Raw genomic sequence first — 25,019 nt, 5'->3', positions numbered from 1 at the left:
CCATGCACCATCATTTGGAAAGAGAGTGGGTGGACATATCAGGTGAATCAACTGAGCGGCTGTCAGCTGCAGCAAAGTTCATTCATCAAATCATATTTGCGGGTGAGCTTGTTGATACCTGGAGACTCCAGCATCCACGGGATTACATTTTATGTTCTAATCAGCATTGCATGGCATGTACTTTCAGAAAGACTCCTGTCTGGCCTCACGTGTGGATGGATATGCATACATTTCCGGTGTACTCTGTCAGACCACTCGCCAATTGTACTCAAGTTTTAACACTATTGCTTACACACAATGTACTCTATGAGGACACTGCTCCCATGGAATCCTTGCTAGATTCAGCCTTCAAACGAGCAATTGTGGAGACAACGTACATAGCTCTAGTGTTCTAAAGGAAGCATTTAAAGTCACATTGTTTGTATTGCCTAACAATCTGGGGTCTTCAAGTCTATTCCGGGAAGCATGGACAGATTAAAGGGAGACCTTCAGGAGATGAATTTGCTTTATGAAACAACTGCCAATGACTGATTGCTGGCAACTATGCATGCCAGGCAGAGTGACGTCAAGGAGAATCCAACGCTTTCAGAATTTTTAGCAAATCACGTTATCTTGCATCTCACCCAAACTGGATTTCGCCCTTTCCACAGCACAGAGGCTGCTTTTCTGGCTGTGGTAGAAGAAGCGAAAAGGCTGCTAGATCCAGAAAGATCAGCAGCTAACATCCTCCTGGACCCCAGTTCAGCTTTCATCACCGAAGGCCATGACATTCTTGTTGAGAGACTACAGAGTGTTGGAATCTCTGGAACCGCCCTAGCTTGGCTGAAGTCCTTCCTCAAGGACCGGACCTTTCAGGTCACTGATGGGGGCTGTTTATCAGAAATCCTCCCCCTAAAATGTGGAGTTCCCCAGGGTTCCTCATTGAGTCGGAGTCTTTTTAGTTTGTACATGAGGTCAGTTGCTGATATCATCCTCCCCTATGTGATCTCGTTAGTCTCTTACATTGACGATACACAACTGGTCTTTTCCCTCAATCTGAGCCAAGACTACCCCTGTTTCTCACTGGGCCCCTGCCTAGAGAAAGGGGCCAAGTGGATGAATAGCTCCTATCTCAATATTAAATGGAGGCAAGATGGAGTTGATGATTCTAGGCAACAACTTTAACTCATCCTGGGATCTGGGCTGGCCACACTGCCTGGGGATCTACGTTTTCTTCGAAAACAGCCGTAAAGAGTCTAGGAATGTGGCTGGATAATTCAAATTCGACTACCAAGCAGTAAAGCTTGCAGCCACCTGCTATGGCATGCCGAGAATGCTTTCAAAAATTCTCCCGCGTCTTTCTTCTACGTCTAAGAGGTTGGTAGTCCAGGCAATCATTCTTGCTTACATGGATTACAGTAATTCACTTTACTTGGGTGCTCCCAAGGCCACAATAAGGAAATTGCAGATTGTACATAATTTTGCATCTCGAATACTGTACAATATCCCCGGACATCAATCTGCCCGACAAGCCTTGGTTTCTCTTCATTGGCTCCCCATGAGAGAGAGGATCAAATTCAAATCACTTTGCATTGCCCACAGGGCACTTCTTGGTAAAGGTCATCGGATCTCCTGTTCCCTTCGAATTCCCTACACTCCCGGGAGATCTCTGCACTCCTCGAATGTCTTTTTGGCCAAGATTCCAATCATCAAAAAGGTAAATTATGGAGGGCGATCCTTCATCTACAATGCGGCCAAGTTGTGGACCAGCCTCCCTAAGAATGATAAAAAAGGAACTCGACCCTCGGAAATTACTTAGGAGTGGTCTTTTCCAAGACGGGTCCCTCTAAATCTCCTTAATGAGTCTGTGCCACACTATCAACGATGAGATGCCTGTGGGTAGCTATCCACTCTGCAAGTGCTGTATAAAATTGAATAGATTGTGAGGTCAGGTTTTTCAGTACATTTACAGGAGTAAGGGCTTAAGGTAAGGGTGAAAGACCAGGAGGAATATTGGCTAGATTTCAGCAGCCAACAGGGATAATAAAAATGATTAGCACTATGATTCTCCTAGCATTACCAAATGCATCATGCACTATGACAAACTGTACTAATCCCAACTCGCTCACTCCAAGGCTAAGGTTTTGCAAAATTTGGAGGAGTTGACAATTGCATGTCTTGAAAGCTCATGAATGGGGATACTCTCACTGCCCATTACAATAGATGATATAAAGAAAGCCGCAGGAGACATGGCTAATGGCCAAGCACCAGAAGGAGACAGCCTGATTGTGACCTTCTATAAGAAATTTATCAACAAGTTGGCCATCCCATGTCCTGGAGATGTTTGCGTAGGTGTACGAAAATGGAGGCCTGCATTCATCTCTGCGAAAGTGCACCTTCAGAGTCGAAAAACCAGCAGCATTGGTACTAAAGCTGGGGGTGATCATTCAAAAATAGGCATTTCCTTACAGTCGACGATGAGCAAGACTAGCTGTGCATACAATTTGCAATGGTCTGGTGGTTTGCCTGGTTTGGGGGATTATGACCACTTCCACCTCTCTCATAGTTAAGCCTGGCTCATCTTTGAAGAACAATTTGGTAAAGGGTTCCGTGAGAAGAGCTTTGAAATCTCTGTAGAAAATTGTGAGCACATCTGGGCCCAGAGCCCTGTTATGGTGCATAGCTTTGACAGCTTGCAGAATTACTTGCATTCAGATAGGCCTATCTAATTCTTCTCTTCTTTAGGATGAAATAGACAGGAGTTGGACACCAATCATGAAGGCTTGGTTGGCCTCCCTACTCTCCTGCCTACAGTTTATTAGGACATGTGAAATTAGAGGAACAGGTCTCTCTGCCCCGGCGCTGGTTATTTAATTTCCATCTTGGGACCTCTGCTTTGCTATGTGTTCCCTCATCCTCTGGGATCTTAGTCGGTTTGCTAAAGTTTGTTGGCTTTATTACCTTTCTCATGAAATAGTTGCTTCAACCTCAGTAGCTTTGTTTTGTGCCTTTCTGGTCCTTAAGATTCTCAGCTGGCCCCGTAGGCATACTATTTCTCTTACTGCATTTTTATTGGGCTGAAGTTTGTGTTCTCTTTCTGTCATTTCTAGTAAGCACTGTTCCCTTCAGACTTGCCATCATAAAGCTAGTTTTTTTCCTAAATGTCACCTTAAAAGTGTATCAGTTGTTATCAAGAGAGGTGTTTTGTGGGTAATTTCCCATGAAGTATTGTATGATGCTTTGTGCCAGTTCTTTTTTTGATAACCAGCTTTATTGACTTTTGTAAGAGACATTCGTGAAAAGACAAGAGACCAACAGCAAGTGTAGATTTCAGCGCATATGAGAAACATAGTGTCCTTAAGGCATTAAACATGATCTTGATGGACAATAAGAAGCAGAATAACACCCACCACATCTCGCAAGTGACCAAAGAGAGCGTTCGTCTATCACCCCCCACCCATTTACCCCACACCTTGCAATATTTCTTCAGACATCCCCTAGCCTCGTACAAGGGCCGCTCTTGTGCCGCGCACCAGTCCACCCCTCTGCGCGACCGGGGCATTGCAGGGGCAGTCAAGTTCAGCCAGTTCACCGCAATGTCTCTCTTTGCCACCATCATGCCTGTATTCAGAAGCAGTTTGTCGGCTCTAGAGCTGTCCAGCCCTTCAGTGATTCCCAGGAATACATTTGTTGGGTTAAGAGGTACTTCCCTGCCTAGGACCTCAGTAAGTTACCCAATCACAGATTCCCCAAAGCGTGTGATTACAGAGCAAAGCCATACCACATGGAAGAAATCAGCCTGTGGGTGGTTACAGCGTGGACAGGATGCCTCGGGACGGAGCCCGGCGCTGTGGAGGCGCTGCGGTGTGAGATAAGCGGCATGTAGATAGTATATTTGGAACAAGCGAAGCTGCGCTGAGGCTGTGATTGTTCTGTGGGCCATTAGCGCATCCCTCCAGTCGTCATCATCTAAGGACCCAAGCCATCCCTCCCATCTGTCTCTGAGCCGTGATAGCGTGTAGGGGGTGTTATTCGTGAGGGAGCGGTAGATACGAGAAATCCACCCTTTCCTCAACTTGCCAGTCATAATCTGGGCTTCAGATGGGCTGTATTCGCGTATAGACGTACCCTCTGGGATGTGCGAGTGGAGAGCGTGGCGCAGCTGCAGATAGCAGTAAAACTGTGAGGTATGCAGGGAGTACAGGTGTTGAAGATCCTGAAAGGTACACATATTGTCCCTTTTCCAGACGTCCCCCCAGCTGCGAGATCCCAATTAGCTCCCATGCTCTAAAGCCAGATAAGCCGGCGACCTCACGGAGCTGGGCACCCTGCTAAAGTGGGGTGTACTGAGTCAGTTTGCCCGACCAGTGGGTGTGGCGCAGAGATGCCCTCCAGGCCAGAAGTACCCCATGTGTGACCTCAGGTAGGGTTCTGGGGACAGTGTTCCCATATAGCATCCCCTGAATGTTGGGCCGACCTAGAGTGTGCAGTTCCAGTCTGTATGCCGGGTCCGACCAGCCACCGTTGAACCAGTCATGCAAGGTAAGGAGCCGGGTAGCCAAATAATACATGTACAGGTTCGTCATCCCCAGACAGCCGTCAAAGGGCGGGATCCGGCAATGAGTGAGGGCCAGACGGGCCTCCGACCCCCCCCCCCCCCCCCCCATAGGAACGTGTTGGTCAGACTGTCCATTTCCCGGAACCACGCACGCGAGAAGGAAAGGGGTGTGTTCTGCGGCATGTAGAGAAACCATGGCAAAATCATCATTTTGTGAGCCAGTTCTTCTTTGTTAACCATATGCCTCACAATATTTGGCTGGTATTGCCATACACAGACTTCACTCTTTGGATAGGCTCCCCCTCTCCACTCCAATTCACCCTCCACCTTGCCATGATCAAAGATTGTGCCTCTTTTATCTCTGCCCTGTGCAGTTTACAGATTAAATCTTTATATATCAAGATCATGTCGATCCTGCTATGAGATTTGTGGATATGTAAAAATTAGTAACTATTGGCATCAGGGTTGAGAAATCGGCAGCTGCCCACTAGCCCTTGCTAACTGAATTATAGTTTCAAGCGCTTAGACATGGCATTTGTTGATTGGGCAAAGTGTGCTGTTCTATTTAAGTTCTGGTCCAAGATCAAATAGTGTTGCGTGGATGTAAATATCCATTTTGAAGAGAATGGCATCTCTCCTTCCTGTGTTTTCCCTGCGGCCCATAACTGAACTGGATAGCCCTTATTCTTCATTCTAAGTTGGTTCATGTGCAATGTGAGTAACCTGAATAAATAAAATGTCTGTATCCTCCTGATTAAGATATTTCCAAATGACGCATCATTTAGTGGGGTAGTTGAGATGCCTTACATTTAGGGTTATAAGCATGAATTGTAGATGGTATATTTGGGCATTATCAACGGTTCACCCTCAGTAGTGTTTTAGGTGAAGCAGTAAGTGCCATAACATGTAATAACCCCTTTAACTTCTAATTTAACAGTAGTAGCTGAAACCTAAATTCTTAGGGCAACAGTGCCCATGTTTCCCTCACTAGGAGGCTGTGTGCACATTTTCCATGATACTCAATGGAGTTGCCGGTGTTAGTTCGAGTGGTGAATCAATTAAGCCTGTGCTGTGGCGCTCCTTAAGTAAATGTGACCACCCGCGCCTCTCTCCACCATCAATTTAACCCCACATAAGCCAGGGGGACTTCTTCATCCTCCAGTATGTCAAAATTATAGATCTAATTGCCAAAGAACTGAAGGAAAAACACACCGCGGATGGGTACAGTAGTCGACATTCCAGCCTGAGTTCTGTGTAATCGGACATCCTCATGTCCAGCACTAATAAATATATTTTTCCACATCTGTTTGATGCCGCAACATATGCTATTAGGAGTCTTCAGCAATGTTACATCTGCTATGTAAAGCAGTTTCTTTGGGGGTATCATTTTAAGACCCTGGGTACAATATAACCAAAAATACTAGAATGTAGTCTAGTAATGGCTTACAGCCATGTAGTGTGTATCCTGGAGTTTGTAACTCAGGACGCCCCTGTGATAAGGCAATCCTTTCTTCTGCAGATTGATAGGATTCCAAATAACAATGTACTTAACCTCAATCTACTGTAATTCTGTAAAACATTGCTGGGCGTTTGTGATAAATATACATCTTAGTGGCTCAACCTCTTTGCAGCACGATCTATACCAAATACACTGTGCAGCCTTTAATGGCATAAACACTGATCTCTGATGAATGTTGGATTTAATCTGATGGTCTCAGGAAACCGAGCACTCAATGCATCTAAAATAGCACTGTTCCATTACCCCCTTTTCCTTGCATACTCTATCATCAGCTTGTGTTGGACTATTATAGGTTACTGCAAAGAGGAACCATTCCTAAAGTCATATTGTTTTTCTGAATTTCCATAGAAGTTCTAGAAACCCTGCATAGATTTTGCATGCTGTTTATTCTTTCTTGAATATATTCAGATTCTGAAATTTACCTATTGCCATAAAAACTCTATGTTTTAGTTGTTGCTTTTCAAAAGGCATTTTTTACCAGAGGCTAGTGTAATAAACCTAAGACAGTGTTCCAACTGCTACATATTAATAACCATCATCTCAGGCAGTGCTCATTCTCCTTTATTACAAAGAAGCTTTTCTGCGCTTTAGTTAATCTTTTGAACTTTACAAACCCAAACAAAATATAGAATCTTTAAATAAGTTAAAAACACATCAGATCATTCAAATTGGGAGTGCGTGAATATAGAAAGAGCACTTTGGCACAACAATCATCGATAGTACGCAGAAATTGTAAGAGCACTTCATATCACAAGAACAACATCCAGCTGCAGCTACGGACCTGAATGCGAAAAAACATTTGACAAGGAAATCATGTCCTTCACTGTAACAGGTCTGAGCAAATTGGACCTGAAACTATTCTATAAAAGCATTGATGTTTGGTCTCTCTCTCACTGGGCACAGACACAGCAAACCGACTTACAGCCTTTCTGTAAAACAAAGAATCAGACAACAATTCCATTGTCATCTCTTTTTCTACTAACTCTCAAACTCTTGATTTAACTGAGAGGCTAAGTGGGTCCAAGGACAATTACTAGTATGCAAGTCTTATCAAGTGTCTGCATATGTGGACAATATCACCCTGCTTGACGCTGATGTAAAATCATCAATAGCAACCTTTCTGAACATCAGCTCAGGATTTCCCACCGCCATGGTACACTCCATTCAAAGACAAGCCAGAATGTAAAACCTTCAAAGTTTCCATATTCCACTGCACAAGAAAGGCACCTAGCTTCAACTGGCAGATCGGCCCAGCACAGGTTACGTTTTCATTCTAAAATCATCGCAAGCTTTCTACTAGAGATGACTTGCCAGAAAAACTTACAATATGCCACTGTAACAGAGGAAGATACAAGATGGGCTATAAAAACATAAATAAAGGGTAAAAACCTTGATGGTGATGGATTCCCAGCATAGTACACACTGGTATTATCACACTTCGAGATAAGGTGTGAAGGCACAATTATATTATTGTTAAAATCAATTGAACTGCACATACAAATCTTAGCAGGGGGTAAAAGACATCCTGGAGTATCAATTAGCACTGCAGAGGTCTGGGATTGGTATAAGCTTAATGAAATGTACAGAGGTTTTATAAGTGTGGCCAAATCTTTGGTCCCTTTTTCAAAATCTGCTATGCTAGCCAAATTCACTGAGGTTGGAGTATTACCGTTCCCCAGCATATGAAACGACGCAAACAAGAGCCAGGAAACTATCAGCAAATTTCACTCTTAGATGCAGTGGGAAAGCTTTTCCCAATCAGCATCTTGGAAAATCTATAAAACAGTGTGCACAGACATTTCACTGTGACTGGCTCAGCCCTAGTTTTCTTTCCAAATCTCTCACGGTATCAGACGTTTTATCATGTGCCTCCTTATAAGAAATATCCATCTAAACAGAGTTTTGGCAAGGCGGACTAAGAATTCTAGAATATATTCCATTTGTGAACTCTATCAAAAAAAGGAGATCAAAATACATTCCATGTTTTGCAGTTATGTCCAGCAGTGAAAAGGCCAGAAACCAATATCTACTTCGGCTAATAAAAAGATTTAAGCCAGATTCCAACCCGGATCTGATGGACTTGTTACAAAATCCACCAAATGAATTTACGTGTTTTGCAAGGTATTCACTTTTTTAATGTGTATTGGTTTTTATAAATGAAGGAAATATTACATTGATTTTATGAGTGATATGGTCTATCTTATGTATTCGGATTATTTATGAGATAGTGATGTGGATTTATTTTGTTTAATATATTGACGGTTGTAGACCCCAGGCCAGGTAAAACAAATAAACTTAATGAACCTGTTTAGGCAAGTTATGATTGAGACAGAAATTCGTAAAGCCATTGAATTTAGCTAGTTTAGTTGAACTGCCCCATTAAAAGATGTTAAAGTTAGAACGGAAAGAACATGGATTTAGGACATATTGTCTCTTGTATTTTTTAAAAAACGTATAACATACACCTATATGTATACATAAATACATATTCTTGAGAATCATCAATTAGACCCCAGTAAATTTGGGTTTAGAGCAGACCACAGTACTGACACTGCATTGAGAAGAAATGAGAACCTCTCTGGATATTGGAGGGTGGTGGGGGAGGGGGGGGGGGGGGAGGGTGTCAGCAGCCCTCATCTTATTTGGACCTATCCGCAGCATTCTATACTGTAGTACATGGGCTTCTGGTCCACCGTCTGAACGCCATAGAAGTTAAAGATAAGGCCCTGGCATTACCATCATCCTTTCTTTCTGGAAGAGATCAAACTCTGATTTTGGGAGACAGACAGACAGACGGATAGGTAGGATAGGTAGGATAGGTAGGATAGGTAGGATAGGTAGGATAGATAGGATAGATATTTTTATTTATTTATTTATTTTCATTCCCCGGGATTGAACAAAGTGGAGGATATACTCCTTTCAGGCCTGTTTCTCAATTTCTTCCGCAGATGCCTCCGGAATCTGTGATTAAAGATCTGACACGGCTAAGAAGGAAACAAAAATACCTGAACAAGACCAAGAGTAAAGGCAACTTCACCTTTAAGCAACAATTGGCGTTGAAGGGACTGAGTGAAGATATGACGATTGTATGTAAGCCCTCTGATAAGGGCGGGAATATCGTTCTCCAGACAAAAGAAAATTACAATAAGAAGGCTATGCGACAACTTTCTGATCAACGGAATTATGTGGCCATTTCGGAGAAAGAATACAATCGGAGTGTCATGGATTACCATCAACTGATATCTAATTGGCAAAACAAAAGTTTATTAGAAATGGATGAGTTGCTGTTTCTGAGAAGATTAAATCCCACTATTCCGACGTTTTATCATCTCCCTAAAGTGCATAAAAATGAGCTAGAACCACCAGGGAGACCTATAGTGGCTTCCCAAAGGAGCTTGACTGAACACATGTCAATGTATGTGGATTTCTTTCTTTTACCCCACGTTAAAGTCTTGAAATCCTACATTAGAGACTCAAAAGACTTCTTGGGACATATTGCATCTGTACGTTGGGAGGTTGGATATAGGTTGATAGTGCTTGATATCACTAGCTTGTATACTTCAATTGCCCATAAGGATGGTTTGAAGGCTATGAAATATTTTCTGGATAGGCGTCCTTTGAAGTTTTTGGAACACATTACTTTGGTGTTAGAATTTGCAAAGTTTTATCTCCATAATAATATTTTTCTTTTCCAGATACAGATGTTCAGGCAGGTCTTAGGTATTGCGATGGGCACATGCTTCGCCCCCAGCTGCGCAAACTTGTTCGTGGGCTGGTGGGAGGAGCAGGTGGCCTGGGCAGAGAACAATAAAAAATGGACAGATCGAGTTGTGAGATGGCATCGCTATATCGATGACCTATTCATTATTTGGAATGGGTCATCTGAAACTGCTTTAGATTTTATCACGGCCTTGAATAAGAACGAGGTCAATTTAGAGTTCACTGGTGAAGTGAGTTCAGACTCTGAATTATCTGGATCTAAACGTATATGTGGAAGAAAAGCGTCTTAATACTGGACTTTATCGAAAGGCCACTGCAGGCAATTCAGTCCTGCATGCCTCGAGTAGCCATCCAACCAACCATGTTAGCAGTATCCCTTACTGAGAAATGGTAAGAATAAAGAGGAACAGTTCCAGTGAAAGGGAATTCCAGGTAGCGGCTAAAGAGAGCATTAGACGCTTCAAGGCACGAGGATATAATCAAAGTGTTTTGAAAAGAGCTAACTCTCTGGCTAGAGAGGATTTGCTATTGAACAAGGACAAGCCAGCTAGAGATTCAAAAACAGGGGAAAATAAATTCCGCCTAATAACCATCTACTCAAAAAATGCGATTGACTTAAAGAGAATTTTGAGAAAGAACTGGCACATTTTACAAACTGATATTGTGATAGGGAAGGATTTACCATCCAATCTCCTTGTTCCTTTCAGGAAAGCAAGATCACTGAAAAATGATCTTGTCCATAGTTATTTCACCACTGATACTCCGAAATCTGCCTTTGGAGCTCTGAATGAGTTTTTTCCTTGTGGGAAATGCAAGGCCTGCAAAGGAAGTAAACGGGTATTGTCCTATGATATTCCATCTATAGGTACCCGGAAGTGTATCGGTAAATTCCTGACTTGCTCAACACCCTATACGGTGTATTGTCTTACCTGTCCGTGCGGCCTACGTTATGTGGGCAGCACGATCCATCCCACTAAAATCAGGATCTTAGAACACATGCGGGCAATAGCTAATGGGGATGAGGCATACCCAGTTGCACGCCATTTTGATAAGAAACATCAAAAACAGGGATTTGCTTAGTTATTTTTGTTTTGATCATGTGCCTCATAATCCACGAGGTGGTGACAGAATTTTAAGGTTAAGACGGATGGAATCCAGTTTTATAATTGATCTTCAGACAAAGTCACCTCAGAGCCTCAATAGCAGTGAGGAACTGGCAGTACATTTAGGGGAATGTTGAATTAAATATGTCTCTGAGAGTAATTTTGAATATTCTGTATGACATTTAATAACTTTTATGCTTTTTTGCGCCTTTTGTTTTCCCTCTTATGGTTGTGTTTGGATCGTGTCCTAATGATTGAAGGACAATGTAATTGTTTGATCTTTTATGAAGGATTGAGGTAGATTACATTTAGGCAGGCAATATATATGCATGGATGCCCGTCTATAAGTTTATGTAAAAAATGTGAATTTTTCCAGAGGCATCTCCACTGGAAGACAGGCTGCTGACCGAATACATGCCTAAGCGGGCCACATCTTTCACATACCGCAAACTGATCAACAATTTGCCGGACCCTATGGGGGTCTTGCGGGAGAAATGGGCTGACGAGGTCGGCGATTTCGATGACCCAGATTGGCGGGAGGCGCTGGCGTCACCGCGCGAGGCGGGTATACCCTCGCGGCTGCGTCTTGTGCAACTTCGTATTCTACATCGCTCATATTTCACCAGAAGCCTATTGCACAAACTGGGCAGAGCACCACATCCCTTCTGCCTGCGGGGCTGCGGGGAGGAGGGGACCTTCTATCACCTGCTCTGGGACTGTCCGGTTCTTCAACTCTTCTGGAGGCGAGTGCTGCGAACGATGTCGCAGGTGTGCGGGGTATCACTGCTGCCAGAACCCAGACGCTGTCTGTTAAATGTGTGGGAGCCCACAGATCTTAATCGCCAGGCGCAGGGCTGGGTGACGGTAGGGAACATGATGGCTAAACGGATCATAGCCCAAAAATGGGGAGCGGTGGAGACACCGCTACTGTCGATGTGGAAAAAGGACATGGATGGGGCTATGTTTGCTGAACGTTTTGTATTTATCAGGCGGGGTTGTCCTCGAAAATGGGTCAGAGTGTGGGGAGCATGGAACAAATATAGGGGCAACATATGTGATCCACCACCTCTTTCTGATGAGGAGTCTTCTGACTCAGATGACTAGAGAAACTGAAGGGAAGAAGGGGAGGGTGGCTGATAATGATGGCCTCAGGGGGCCCGATCTAGGTCTACTTGGAGAAATGATGATTATGTATGGTGTTTTGTCTACTTTAATGTGTATACGATCTGATTTCGTGTCCTTTGTTATAACTTTTGTGAAAACAATAAAAATTTCTTTAAAAAAAAAAAAAATGTGAATTTTGTATAGAATGCCTTTTCCTGTACATATCCTCTAATGAATGAATTTTTCCCATGATTATCGACAATTTTAATCAATTGAGGGGTGATGTCATTTGACACAGGGTGTAATAACTGGATTATGGAGAATAGCACCTTGAACTGTGCCTATACAGGGCGAGATTGGTTGTAATGTGGCACACTCAGAATGACGGTCTGGGCGTGTCTACTGAACGTGTACCCTTTGATTGCATTGGCACACGCTATTTACAAATGAATTGTATTTTTCTAGGTATGTTCATTTACTTACCAAGAATATGTGGCGCTTATATGACAAATGTTTATTGTTACATCAGAATAGTTTGAGATACACTAAGATGGCGCGCCCTCTGTTTCAGTGTAAAGACTTACTGTGATTGCACGCATGGTCCTTTGTTAGTGTCGATAATGGGATGATGTTGGTTAAATGACAAGGAGACCGGCGTTTCCGGTAAACATAGATGAAGGCCGTTGCCGAAACTCATCTGTTGAAGTGCCAGCGTTCCAGTGAATAGACTTTTGAAACCTGCCCCCACGAATGCTGTCTTCCTTCGGGATTTCCCGTGAGTTGGAGGAAAGTTGGAGCTTGATAGATATATCTATATATATCAAAATTGGCCTCCTTCATTAAAAGCTTCAACTTAAGTCCCACCACCTATGCTGATGACACCCAGCTGGTGGTATGAGCAGTGGATAAAGATGCCTCTGGCTCTTTAAGATTACACGACTGCATGGGGGCCATAAGCGGCTGGATGAGCAGATATTGCTTAAAATTAAATTCAAGTAAAACTGAGATTATACTCTTCGGCAATCTCTTTCCGGCATGGTGTACTGTTTGGTGGCCTGACAGCCTGGGACCGCCTGCCTCACCTGTGACGAAAGCTACAAACCTGGGCTTCATTATTGACGAAAAGCTCAAATATGACGCCAGAGTATCTAAGGTAGTCTCCTCTTCATTCCACACAATTAGAATGTTGAGAATTATTTTTTCCTTTCATTCCTAAAAATACCAGGAAAACTGTGGTCTCAGCATTATTTCTCTCGAAACTAGACTATTGCAATGGACTGTTCATGAACCTTCAGGAAAAACTGCTTAGGAAACTTCAATGTGTTCAAAATGCAGCAGCTAGATTGATCTTGGACATTCCCAAATTCCAAATCGATCTCTTCGGACATTAGAAAACTCCACTGGCTCCCGGTTCAAAAGCGTATGAAATTCAAAGCGTTCTGTCTGGCCCATTAAACCCTGCACAGGGGAGGACCGGAATTCCTATGGAAGCTTTTTAACTGGTACACTCCAAACCGACATCTTCGGTCGGCCGGCTCTAGAATGGTCACCACCGCTAGATTCAGCAAAGTGAACTGGGAAAGAAGGAGCTTTGCCAATGGCATGGCCAGGCTTTGGAATACTCTTACTCCACATCTTGGGAGCATCTCCTCCCTGCTTGCTTTCAGAAAAAAGCTAAAGACATGGTTGTTTAACAAATAGCTGTCCCCGTCTCAGCATGTTTATGTTCAGCAAGCGCCAAGACACCTACGGGTAGATGCGCGCTACATAAGTCTGTTTAACATAATACATATGTGCATATATGAGAATTATTGAACAGTGAAACCACTCTAACTATGGTAAGTTGAATTTACATAGGAAAAGTATTTTAATTTGTCTAACAACTTTTTCCAGTTTGATTAATAATCTGCATGAAAAGTTCAAAAGTACGCATTCGCTGCGGCTAATTTTATGTGCCAATTTCTCTTGGTGACATTATCTCCTCCTTTGATTTCTCAAATCATCTTAATGTAGACCACCCACACATTTTCTAATTCCACACCTTTAAATCTCACTTCCAGTCACACATCTTCCTGCCTCCCAACCATACATCCGATAAGCAGCATACAAAATTGAAGTCTTAAACTTCCCCTCCACATCTGAACCCACCCCTCGAGCCAACCCTGTCCTCTTTCCTTCCGACTCAATGAAGTTGGATCTATCAGCTGAAAACTCTGTGTTCTCTTCAGGCCATCAACGAGGTCGAAAACATACACCCTAAGTGCAGTTTCTATAGCATGCTGTCAACTGCTTAACATACACAAAACCTGTTCACTCGTACCCTTTAGGACAGCCAAAACACTAATTAACTCACAAGTCTTCAGTAGACTAGACTAGTCCAAGAGTTTTTAGGTCTGAATACCAAATTACTCTTATGAAACTTTTGACAAGGTTTTACATTTTGCTTCGAAGACTCTATTTAACCCACCTAGCACATCCTATTTCAGTTTGCTGACATCAGGCTGTCAAGCTTACAGCTAAAAACAGGACCCTATGCAAAATACTAACATTAGTATTCATATCAATAAACAACCTACTATCTAGTTACGTCTCCAACAACTTATCAAACTCATCTACCAACTTGTAACCTTAGATCTGCCAACCATAACCCGCTGACTACACCTAAACCATTATGGCACCTTGAAGCTCAGACTTCTACCTGGTGGGGCCCCTTCATTGGACCTCCCTAAAGCCTGACAACTCTGCTACCGACTTGTTCAAAGAGTTTAAAATTGCTATTTGAAACAGAAGATAATAATCACATACTCTGATGAAGATGCTAATGGCAAACCTCCTACAAGCCTTTTGGGATTCTTTATCTAGTGATAGGGTAGGTTCCTTGTCATGTGTTGGCATCATCACCCAGATTAATAAACTGATGCAACTAATGATGACTGAAACTGCTACTAGCACAGTTACGCATTGCATTTATTACCTATGTACGGTCATTGATATTACGTAAATAAAAACTGTAAAATGTTGTTCAATGGAAGGAAGAGAGCAGATGCGTAATAAAGAAAGATCCTGAAAGTATCATATTCTCATTATAAGAATAATAATATTTGCACAACAGCACAGTAAAACCTAATGAGTGCTGCTAACCATGGGTAAATTTTTCTATTTCACGTCAACCTTTACTTTTTTGTTGTTGCTATTTACAGAAAAAATATGTCTAAAACTGGGTAAAAAGGTTTACTTTCATGCGACCACAGCCCTTGTCTCTGTCCTTAAAACAAAAAAGACAGTGTTGCATAAATCAAGAGTACATTGGGCAAGTCACAGAAAGGCATTACACACATTAATAGCCAGTGAGAAAACGGTTGAGCTCTTAATGCTCTTCTCGGCCATCGTGCAGTTGCTCTAAAAAAGTGATCTGATTATAGGGCACATTGTTCATTAAAATCTAATACATGTACATTTTCAAGTATTGGGCGAAAATAAATACTGAACCGCATTCCGTAACTCCTCAAACCTGAAGTTACAGGTTAGTGCTAGAGCATATGCAGGATTTGGGTCAGAATGAAGCATACTTTATTCGCATAGTTAACTACACATACTTATGGTTATTTGTCATAAAGGTTGCTGACAGTACCTGCTTTGCATTTTCGATATATGCCGCCATGTACTCGTATGCAGCTGCCTGCGCATTGACTCTGGTCTCTGTTCCTTCCACTGGTAAGGCAAAGCTGTCCATAATGATCATTGTTTCACCGTCCACCTTTCCAAGCATTAGCCCCATGACTTCGAGACTGCCTCCAGAACGAGCATGCATCACCATCTTCAGAAGAGCAAGCGCAGAGATTTTGCAATACTTGAAGTAATGATGGCTACAAGAGACCGGAAGCAAAGATGTAATTGTGGAAATAAAGCCACTTCCAAAAATATTTATCAAATTCTGAACAAATAAAGACAATACACAGTCCACATATCCTCCTCAGCCACGCAAGTGTGCCGGATATCCTGCTCTTTGCTTGTACTAAAGAACAAGCACTGGCACACCCGATAGGTCTGGTCTATGCGAGAGCTATTGGTTTTGGCAATGTGTTTTAGCCATGTTGTACACCAGTGTGGCTGCTGCTCAGCATTACTAAACGTTAATGGCGTGGTGTGGAGTAGTGTAGATTGGAGTAGCGTGCAGCAAGGTAGACTGGAGTAAAGTGGAGTGAGGTAGGTTGGTTTAGAGTAGTATGGAGTGGAGCAGACTGGGGTAGCATGGAGTGGGGTAGATTGTTTTACAGTAGAGTGCGGTAGATTGGTTTACAGTGGAGTAGGGTAGATTGTAGTGGTGTAGAATGGAGTAGAGTGGGGTAGATTACTGTCAGAGTGGGGAGAGTGGAGTGGACAAGATTTGGGTGAATTGTGGTACACAGAAGTAGATTTGGGTAAACTGTGGTAGATAGGAATTTAGTAGATCGGGGAAGAGTGGAGTTAGGTGTACTGGGATAGATTGGAATGGGACAGATTGGGGAAGAGTGCAGTGAATTGAGGTAGATTGTGTGGAGTACGGTGAAGTGGAGTGGGGTGGGGTACTTGGAGTGGGGTAGACTGGGAGGATTAGAGTAGGGTAGATTGCAATGGAGTAGACTGGGGTGGAGTGGGGCAGACTGGAGTAGGGTAGGTTGGAGTGGAGTGGTGTACAGTGGAGTGCAGTAAATTGAAGTAGATTGTAGTGGAGTAGATTGGGCTGGAGTGGGTAAATTAGAGTGGGCTAGAGTGGTATAGATTGAAGTGGAGTGGGGTAGATTGGAGTGGGGTAAGTTGGGGTACAGTAGAGTAGAGTGGGGTAGACTGGGTGGATTGGAGTAGGGTGGAGTGGGGGAGATTGGGGTGGAGTAGGGTAAACTGGAGTGAATTAGAGTGGGGTAGATTGGAGTGCAGTAGAGTAGAATGGAGGTAGAGTGGAGTGGAGTGGGGTAGATTAGAGAGGAGTAGAATACATTAGAGTGGAGTAGATTGGGTGGATTAGAGTATGGTAGATTGGAATGGTAGCGAGTGGAGTGGGGTAGATTGGAGTGAAATAGTGTGGATATATTGGAGTGGGGTAAAATAGAGTGGAGTGGAGGGGTGTGGAGTGGCAAGCTGTGTCGTAGAGTGTCTTACTGTGGAGTGGCATAAAGTGGTGCAGAGTGTTGTAGAGAGGAGCAGTGTAAAGTGGAGTGACGTAGTGTGGAGCATATATGCTGTGATAGGGCACTGGTATTACAGACAACACATTTCCAATTGAATATGGCCATTACATTTGCACAGATATACAGTTTTACTGCGCACAAATGATAATGTTGGGAAATGTCATCCCCTAGTGTATAAATTTGTTTTGATCATATTAAAATATCTGTTTCCACCATAGTCCAGAATTACACAAAAAAAAGTGCTTTGTTTCTATTGTTCCCGTTCTGATGTATTCTGAAGTATCAGCACAGTTCAATTTTGTTGTGCGCTAGAAATGACTATATCCTACAGCCTGTCCTCTCGCATTGGTAGCAGGATGGATTGTTACATAAACTCTCTCACTTTAAATTCAGCGAAAGTAAATACCAAGTTCCATCGGAATAACAAGCATGACATTTGACCTAGTCTTTGAATGCACAGCAAATGATACAAGATAAAAACAAAAATGAAAGGCATGTTTACGGATAGCGAGTACTCACGGGAGAGACAAAGTCTAGCTGGACAGCCTGAAACAACAGGCAAACGGCAGAGCCAGCTAGGTAAGATACTCTCCTTAGAGTGGCTCAACAAAAAGAAGAAAAAAAATAGCTCCCAAAAGTGCGAGCAGTATAAGGATACAAGTACTTGGCTATGCTCTAGGGGAGGGTCACATGCAACAAGAGTGAAGTGCTGACCGTAGAACTGACCAGAAGGAAGCAAGCAATTGAGTGGTGCTTTGAAGCCCACCCATGGTAAATACTGGGAGGGCTCAAAGCCCACTAACCGTAAACAAAATGTCTTGAAGAGACAACGCATGCACTGTATACGCGAGACGTCAATATGAAATGGCAGTCTACTTAGTGTTTCAAATATTTACATCACCAAAAATAAGATTCCTGCCCTCCTCTACCCAAAGCTACTACCGACCACCTTTTCAGTTATTATTTGTAGAACCAATCGAAGTTCAATTCTTTTGCCTATGAACAGAAACATTACAGGTTGAGGTTAAAATGGCACGATGAGGATGGGGGGTGCTAGAGGGCATCTGGCAAAATGGCCGCACTGCTGTGAGGCTCTGCCCGGCTGAGCAACAATCCGCCAATTATCTGCTGCATCTCTTCAGTCTGATGACTACCGCTTACCTGTGTGACCTCCTGGTGGCCAGCGGCATCCCTCTGTGGTGAATTTGGCTCTGATAGCTCCCCGCCTGAGGCTCAACGATCCCGCGCTGCTTCGTCACCGCATCGCTGCAAATAGCGGCTGCCATGTTGTTGAAGGCCGCTGTTAGACCTGTCAGCCCTTTGGGTGGTCCCTCCTCATCATTATTTATTTTGTCCCACTTTTGCCTCAAACCCTGTTTGAATTTTTCCTTTTTGGGAACCACCAGACTTTTTCGTGTTGCTGCAGATTCAGGGAGCCATTTTAGCTACCCCTGAAACTTCTGTCTGAGGGCCTGGAGCACAAAATGGTGGCCACCTGTGACATCACCAGCATCCACTGGAACCTGCTAGCACCTTCCAGAACATTCCAGAACCCTGTGACAGTTGGAGGCGGTTTAGAATGTTGGGAAGCTAAGACAGAGAGTTGGCAGTTGGAGCTGGCAGTTGGCACCTGACTGTTGAGGAGAGAGCAGCAGAAACTTGAAGGAGGAAGGAGTGAGGCAGCAGGGGTGGAAACTTGTGCCTGGAGTGGGGTCCATAAACCCACCCTTGATACTAGTCCCTACTGACTGAGCCCAGCCTGGAGCCCTGTGTGGGAAGAAGCAAGAAAAACCATCCTAAGGACCTGGACAGCAGGAACAGGCCTTAGAAACAGAGAACAGCAAGATCCTGACCTGGAAACTGGTTTCCCTGGAGTCCGACGTCGAGTAGCCTGAGACCGGGAGCCCGAGGTGGAGAAGCGGCGCCGACTGGAAAGCGGACGTCGTACCCGGAGCCGCCAGAGGTCGAGAGAGGGCGCCGTCAGAGGTCGTGAGGAATACCAGAGGTCGAGGAGGAAGTCACCCGAGGTCGAGTGAGCGGCGTCATCGGAGGAGTGAAGTCCGCCCTCCGGAGTCGTCGGAGACCGAGGTGAGGTGTACCGGAGGTCGGGAGTGAGGATCGCACTCCGGAGTCGCCGGAACCTGTGAGAATCGTGCCGGAGGTCGGGAGTGGAGGTCGCACTCCGGAGTCGCCGGAAACCTAAGGAGAGGAGCACCGGAGGTCGGGAGTGGAGATCGCACTCCGGAGCCGCCGGAAGTCGACATCGAGCCAAGGCCGGCCGACGTCATCGAATCCGAGGTCGCCATCGGACCGGAGCCGCCCGAGGTCGACATCGAGTAAAGACTGCCAGACGCCATCGAATCGGAGGTCGAGATCGAACCGAGGCCGCTGACATCGAGACCGGAGCCGCCTACCGGCGTCGTCAAAGAACTGACATTGTGCCGAGGCCGCCGACATCGAACTGGAACCGCCTCACGGCGTCGACACGACTCCAGCGGCGTCGGAGCATCAGAAAAAGGGCAGTAAGTGGAGTAGAGGGCGCCTAAGGCCCTGTGGAGACCTGAGAGACTGCTCTAAGGGGCTAGGGAGGTGCTGGAACCAACCTGACTGTGACAGGGGTGAGCTGGGACTAATCTAGAGAGGTTGTGTGGAGGGAGAGAGCCAAGTTTCTGGTATTCCCCCCTTGATCTACCTCAGTTTAGGCCTCAGCCTTGTCCAAGTCAGGGAGTAGACACCCCCAAGCCTTCCACATCCCCACAAGCTGTGCCTGGGCCAAATCAGCCCTTAGGAATTCAAATGTGATCTGATTCTATGAGTGTCACTGTCAGCTTTTAATTATTTATTAGGGGCACTGTATTTATTGTATTTAACCTATTTATTGCTTCACTGTATTTATTGGTCCACAGTATTTATTGATGCACAATATTTATTGGTTTACAGTATTTATTGCCTCAGAATATTTAATTGCCTGTATGTATTGCACTTTTATTTATGCCTTCAGTATTTATGATCACCCCTATTTATTGAATCATTAAGCCAGTATTTATTTGACCTGCACTATCTAAAAAGTTTGTATATTGTGATTGTTATTTATTTTATCCAATCAGCAACTAAGAGAAAAAGAAGATAAACAGATATTTTCATAATTTTTAGGGTGTAGAGTCGTTTTTGGAACGGATGCACGCATGGTTATTGTATGGGTATAACGTATGCTTAGCACGGTGCCTGTTTCCTGACCACTCGAGCCAAGCTACCACAGTGTGTCCGGAAGACCACCACCACCCTTTCAGAGTGGGAGTGTGTTTTTTTTTCCAACAGCCGCGCATTGCTGAGAGACCTAGTGCCTGGCCCTGATCTGCGTGCTCCGAGGCGGCGGCACGACTGGTTGCCTGCCTTGCAGTGCTCCCGGGTGCTGCTGTCAGACTGCTGGTGCGGGCGCCGGGTGCTGCCTGAGATGTGAGGAGCGAGCCCTCGCAACTGCGATCATCTTCCTGCGGCGGCTCCTGGTGGTGTGAGGCGGATCTCGCTTCCGGACGCCCGTCGGCGCCGGCTGCGGTGAGTGGGGCTGGGGCCCGGTTGAGGCACGGGCTGCGGAGGTGGGATCGGGCCTCGTCCCGGAGCCCTGGCCTGCTTGCAGTGGCTGACGCAGGGCACGACGCTGCGACCTGGATCCCGTGTGACATCTGAGGCCTCCTGAGGATCCCCTTGGCCTTTTCCCCTAATTCCTTGGGACTATTGAGCGGCCCCCGGACCTGCGGAAAGCGTGGTACCTGCATTGCCACCCTCACCTCGTTGCTCCGACAACTGCCTGCCCAGCTAACTCTCAATATGCCGCCATTTCACAGGGAGCACCGGGGGGCATAGCTGCTGTGCTCTGGGGCTTTGGCTGGTGTGCGCACCGCTGCTGGTTTAACCATTGGGGGGCTCACTGTGGCCTGGCTTTTAGGCCTCCTATCTGCTGCTGATGATCGGGGGGGCCCCATGTGAACTATGTGACCGCAGGCGTGCTGCATCTGGCCTTCCCACCTGCCCGAGGGGTCCTTCGTGCCCACCACTTGGACACTTGATTGGGGGGAGGGAGCGCCCCCGGCAGGTGCGGACTCTGTAGGGGTTGGAGGTAACGCCGCTCCCCCCACCCAGCTACCTGATTCTTAGCTCTTGTGTAACGGTGCACGACATCATTGGATCAGGTGTACACCACAGGGGGTGCTCGGTCCGGTACCATGGGGAGAACTGACAGGTCGCAGCCGCGCCTGAATTTCGAACCGCGCAAACCCAACAAGACCATACAGAGGGCTGCGTCGGACTCTGAGGCCGATTCATTAGCTGAAGGCCCCCCCATGCTGGAATCCACATTTGCAGCTGTTCAGCGCTCCCTGCAATCTATTGAATGTACGATGGCGGCAGTTGATAACCGTCTAGATCACATGTCCTCTCAACTCGAGAAACAGAATGCCAGGGTGGATGAGGTGGAACAGAGGGTATCGGCGACAGAGGACGGCCTCAGCTTGGTAGCAGATAAAACCTCAAGCATGGAGAAAGTGCTCGCCCTTATTCAGGCAAAGAATGAGGATTTGGAGGCGAGGTCCCGGCGCAACAATATCCGCATTACAGGGCTGCCGGAGTCCACAAATGTGGGCAAAATGGAGACTTATATTGAACGCCTCATCGCCGACATCTTTGGTACGGACCAACTATCCGGCATGTTTATAGTGGAGCGAGCCCATCGTTCCTTAGCTGCTCGCCCGGTCCCGGTCGCGCCTCCTCGCCCCATTATCGCCAGAATTTTTAATTACAGGGATCGGGATACTATCCTCAGAATGGCAAGAGAGAACGGTTCCATCGTCCATCAGGGCAACTCATTGTCCATTTTCCCTGACTTTACGGTGGCTGTTCAGGCGGCCCGATGCAAATAAGGCTCTGTGAAAAAATTCTTGCAGGCTGAGGGGGTCCCTTATGCGAGGTTGTATCCGGCCCGACTCCGCGTCGGATCGGATGGGGACAGCAAGATATTCTTGAATCCAAGAGCCGCGATGGACCACGCCAAGCAGCTGAAGCGCAAGAAACAGGACTCTACTACTGCTGCCGCGGCAGAGGGTTAGGGGTGGGATGTATCTCCAGGCTTGGGGCGCTTTCGTTCCCTGCGATTTCCAGCTGAGCCTATTATTGATGTTCCTTTTGCTCTAATCCCTAATGTTGCTTACCTGTGTGTAACACATGGATTGGTGCGAGTGCTGTTGCGCCTTTGCTATTTTGACGTTACTGTTTGTAGCACCCCATTGCCTGTAGGCCCCTCTTTTTGCCCGGTGGCTTTATTACCAATGGTTGGAGCGTGAGTCCCATATTGGTTGATGGCCGTCGGCCTTTAGTTACGGGGGGGGGGGCTTGCTCATCTCTATAATCCTTGCCATCCAGGAGTTTTGGAATTCAGCTTATGACTGTTTGTCACAGTTGAGGTCTGCATGCAGATTAATGTATGGGACAAGCTTGGCCAACGCCCACACGTGGGAGGCTAGTAGCACTCGGTGCCCCCTGCTCATGGGTGTACCCCAAATTGACTCTTTAGTTGTTGGGTTGTGGGGGGAGGCTTGGGTAGGGGATTGGGATGGCTTTGGCATGTTGGGGCGGCTGAAGTGGGTGGGGTGATTCATTTTTTGGAAAGGCAGAATGTAGTTTGTTTTTTGTCGGATCGACTCCAAGAGTGTTTTCATAAGAAGCCTGGATATCATCTGTCGCATTTATATCCATGTGTCCATATACTTCAGGTTCCAAAGGATGACTAGTGGGCTCAAGTTCCTTACTTGGAATGTTCGCGGCCTAAATATACGCCTAAAAAAAATCAGAGAAGTATTTGCATACTTAGACCGTTTGGGAGTGCAGGTTGCCCTTCTACAAGAAACTCACCTGACTAGGGAATCGGCGATTAAGGTGGGCGCTCGTTGGGCGGGTGTGCGGCTCTCCTCCTCCTTCTCAACCTGCTCTAGGGGTGTGCTGACCCTGGTGAAGAAAGGGGTGCCCTTCACTGTGCTTGGATCTGAAACGGATGATGGTGGTCGAGTTGTGATAGTCCATGGTTGCTTGTCTGGCGAGAGTGTGTAGCTTGTGAATGTTTACGGACCGAACGTTGATGACCCTGCGTTTTATTCCGATGTGTGGCATCACATATCGTTGTTCGCCTCCTCTGTGCATGGGTCGTGGTCCCGCATTGATTTTTGGTTGGTCTCCGAGACGGTTTCTACCTGGACGACAGCGGTATCGCCTGAGGCTCGCACCCTGTCCGACCACTCCCCGGTACTCCTTGTGCTACAGCTCCCTAGGTATCAGACACCACCTTTTGCTTGGCGGCTGCAGCCTTCCGAGCTCAAGGATCCGGTATTTAAGCAGACTATAGCGGACGCCATCAAACATTTTTTTCGGGAAAATGAGGGGACAGTAGAAAGTGCGGGAGTGCTCTGGGAAGCATTTAAAGTTACTGTACGGTGGGCCTGCATAAGTGCCCAGTCCGGTGTACTGCGGGATATCCGGTGTCGGATAAAGAAGTTAGAATCCGACATCTCCAGGCTGGAGCGGGATTATGACTCCAACCCTACCTCTGCTAAATTGGCCGTCATACGGGGACTGGTCACGGACCATAATGAGACTGTTGACCAGGAGCTTCTACATTGCTCCCGGTGCCTAACAGCGCGATACTATGGTGAGGGTGGCCACACTGGCCGGTCGCTGGCACAGAAGCTGTCTGAACCGCGTAGACAGGAAAACATAACTAAGCTCCTGACTGAGGCAGGGGAGGCCCGGCACTCGACTGCTGATCTCTGTGATATTGTACTGCAATTCTATACTCGCCTCTACGCCGCTGATGAGTCTCCGCCGGTAGAGGAGATACACGAATATCTTGAGGATGTAGCGCTTGGGTGGTTGTCCGTTCGACATCGTGAGTATCTTGTGCAGCCGTTCGACGAGGATGATGTTAAGGAGGCCATCATGGCTCTACCGACTTGCAAAGCTGCAGGTCTGGATGGACTCCCCAGCGAATTTTATAAGGCATATGCAGCGGATCTTGCCCCTCGGCTCTTTGCGGTTTATGGTGAGGCCTATGAGACTGGGACCCTGCCGTCTTCGCTCCGGGAGGCCCTTTTGGTCACATTACTGAAGCCGGATAAGCCGGCAAATCAGTGCGCATCGTATCGACCACTTTCAGTTATATATATAGATGCCAAGATTTTGGCGAAGATGATAGCTCTCAGAATCCAACCTCTGGTTCCATTATTGGTATTGCCGGATCAGTCTGGGTTTGTCATGGAGCGCTCCACCACGCATAATCTGCGCACTCTTTTTTCTACTCTACATTACTTTGAGTCGGACTTCCAAGTGGTGGCTGTGCTACTGGATGCACCCAAGGCCTTTGACTCTTTGCAATGGCCTTTTATGTTTACTGTATTGAGTAGAATGGGCTTTCCTCCCTTTTTTTTTTTTGCAGTGGCTGAGGGTGCTGTATAGTGACCCGGTTGCCCGAGTGCGGGTTAACGGGTGGGTGTCATCATTTCCTATCCGGAGAGGCACACGGCAGGGGTGCCCGTTGTCGCCTATGTTTTTTGCCATGGCACTGGAACCCCTCGCCTGTAAGCTGCGTCAAAGACAAGCTGCAGCTGCTTTACGGTTCCGGCAACGACCTTGGATTGTCTCCTTATATGCGGATGACATGCTCCTTTATGTTCGTGAACCAGCGGTCCATTTGTCTGCGCTACTCAGGGAGTATGTACGGTTTGAGTGCTTTTCTTGCCTATGAATAAACTGGTCCAAATCTGTGGTGTTTCCACTAACTGCATTTACTAAAGAAGTGGAGCTGGACTTCCCATTGTTGTGGACCT

The 25,019-nt window shown here is 45.9% G+C and overlaps 1 protein-coding gene across 1 annotated transcript in view; it reads right to left on the bottom strand.

Moving 5' to 3' along the window:
- COPS5 (COP9 signalosome subunit 5) overlaps positions 1-25,019 on the bottom strand; it is a 302,319-nt gene that overhangs the window by 190,375 nt on the left and 86,925 nt on the right. The window contains exon 2 of the mRNA XM_085605500.1: positions 15,615-15,849. Coding sequence (XP_085461626.1) covers positions 15,615-15,849 — 235 coding nt within the window. The remainder of the gene's footprint in view (positions 1-15,614; positions 15,850-25,019) is intronic.

The sequence above is a fragment of the Triturus cristatus genome, chromosome 5_1 (assembly GCF_964204655.1).
Source record: "Triturus cristatus chromosome 5_1, aTriCri1.1, whole genome shotgun sequence".
Lineage (NCBI taxonomy): Eukaryota > Metazoa > Chordata > Amphibia > Caudata > Salamandridae > Triturus > Triturus cristatus.
This window is presented reverse-complemented; position numbering and strand designations above follow the sequence as displayed.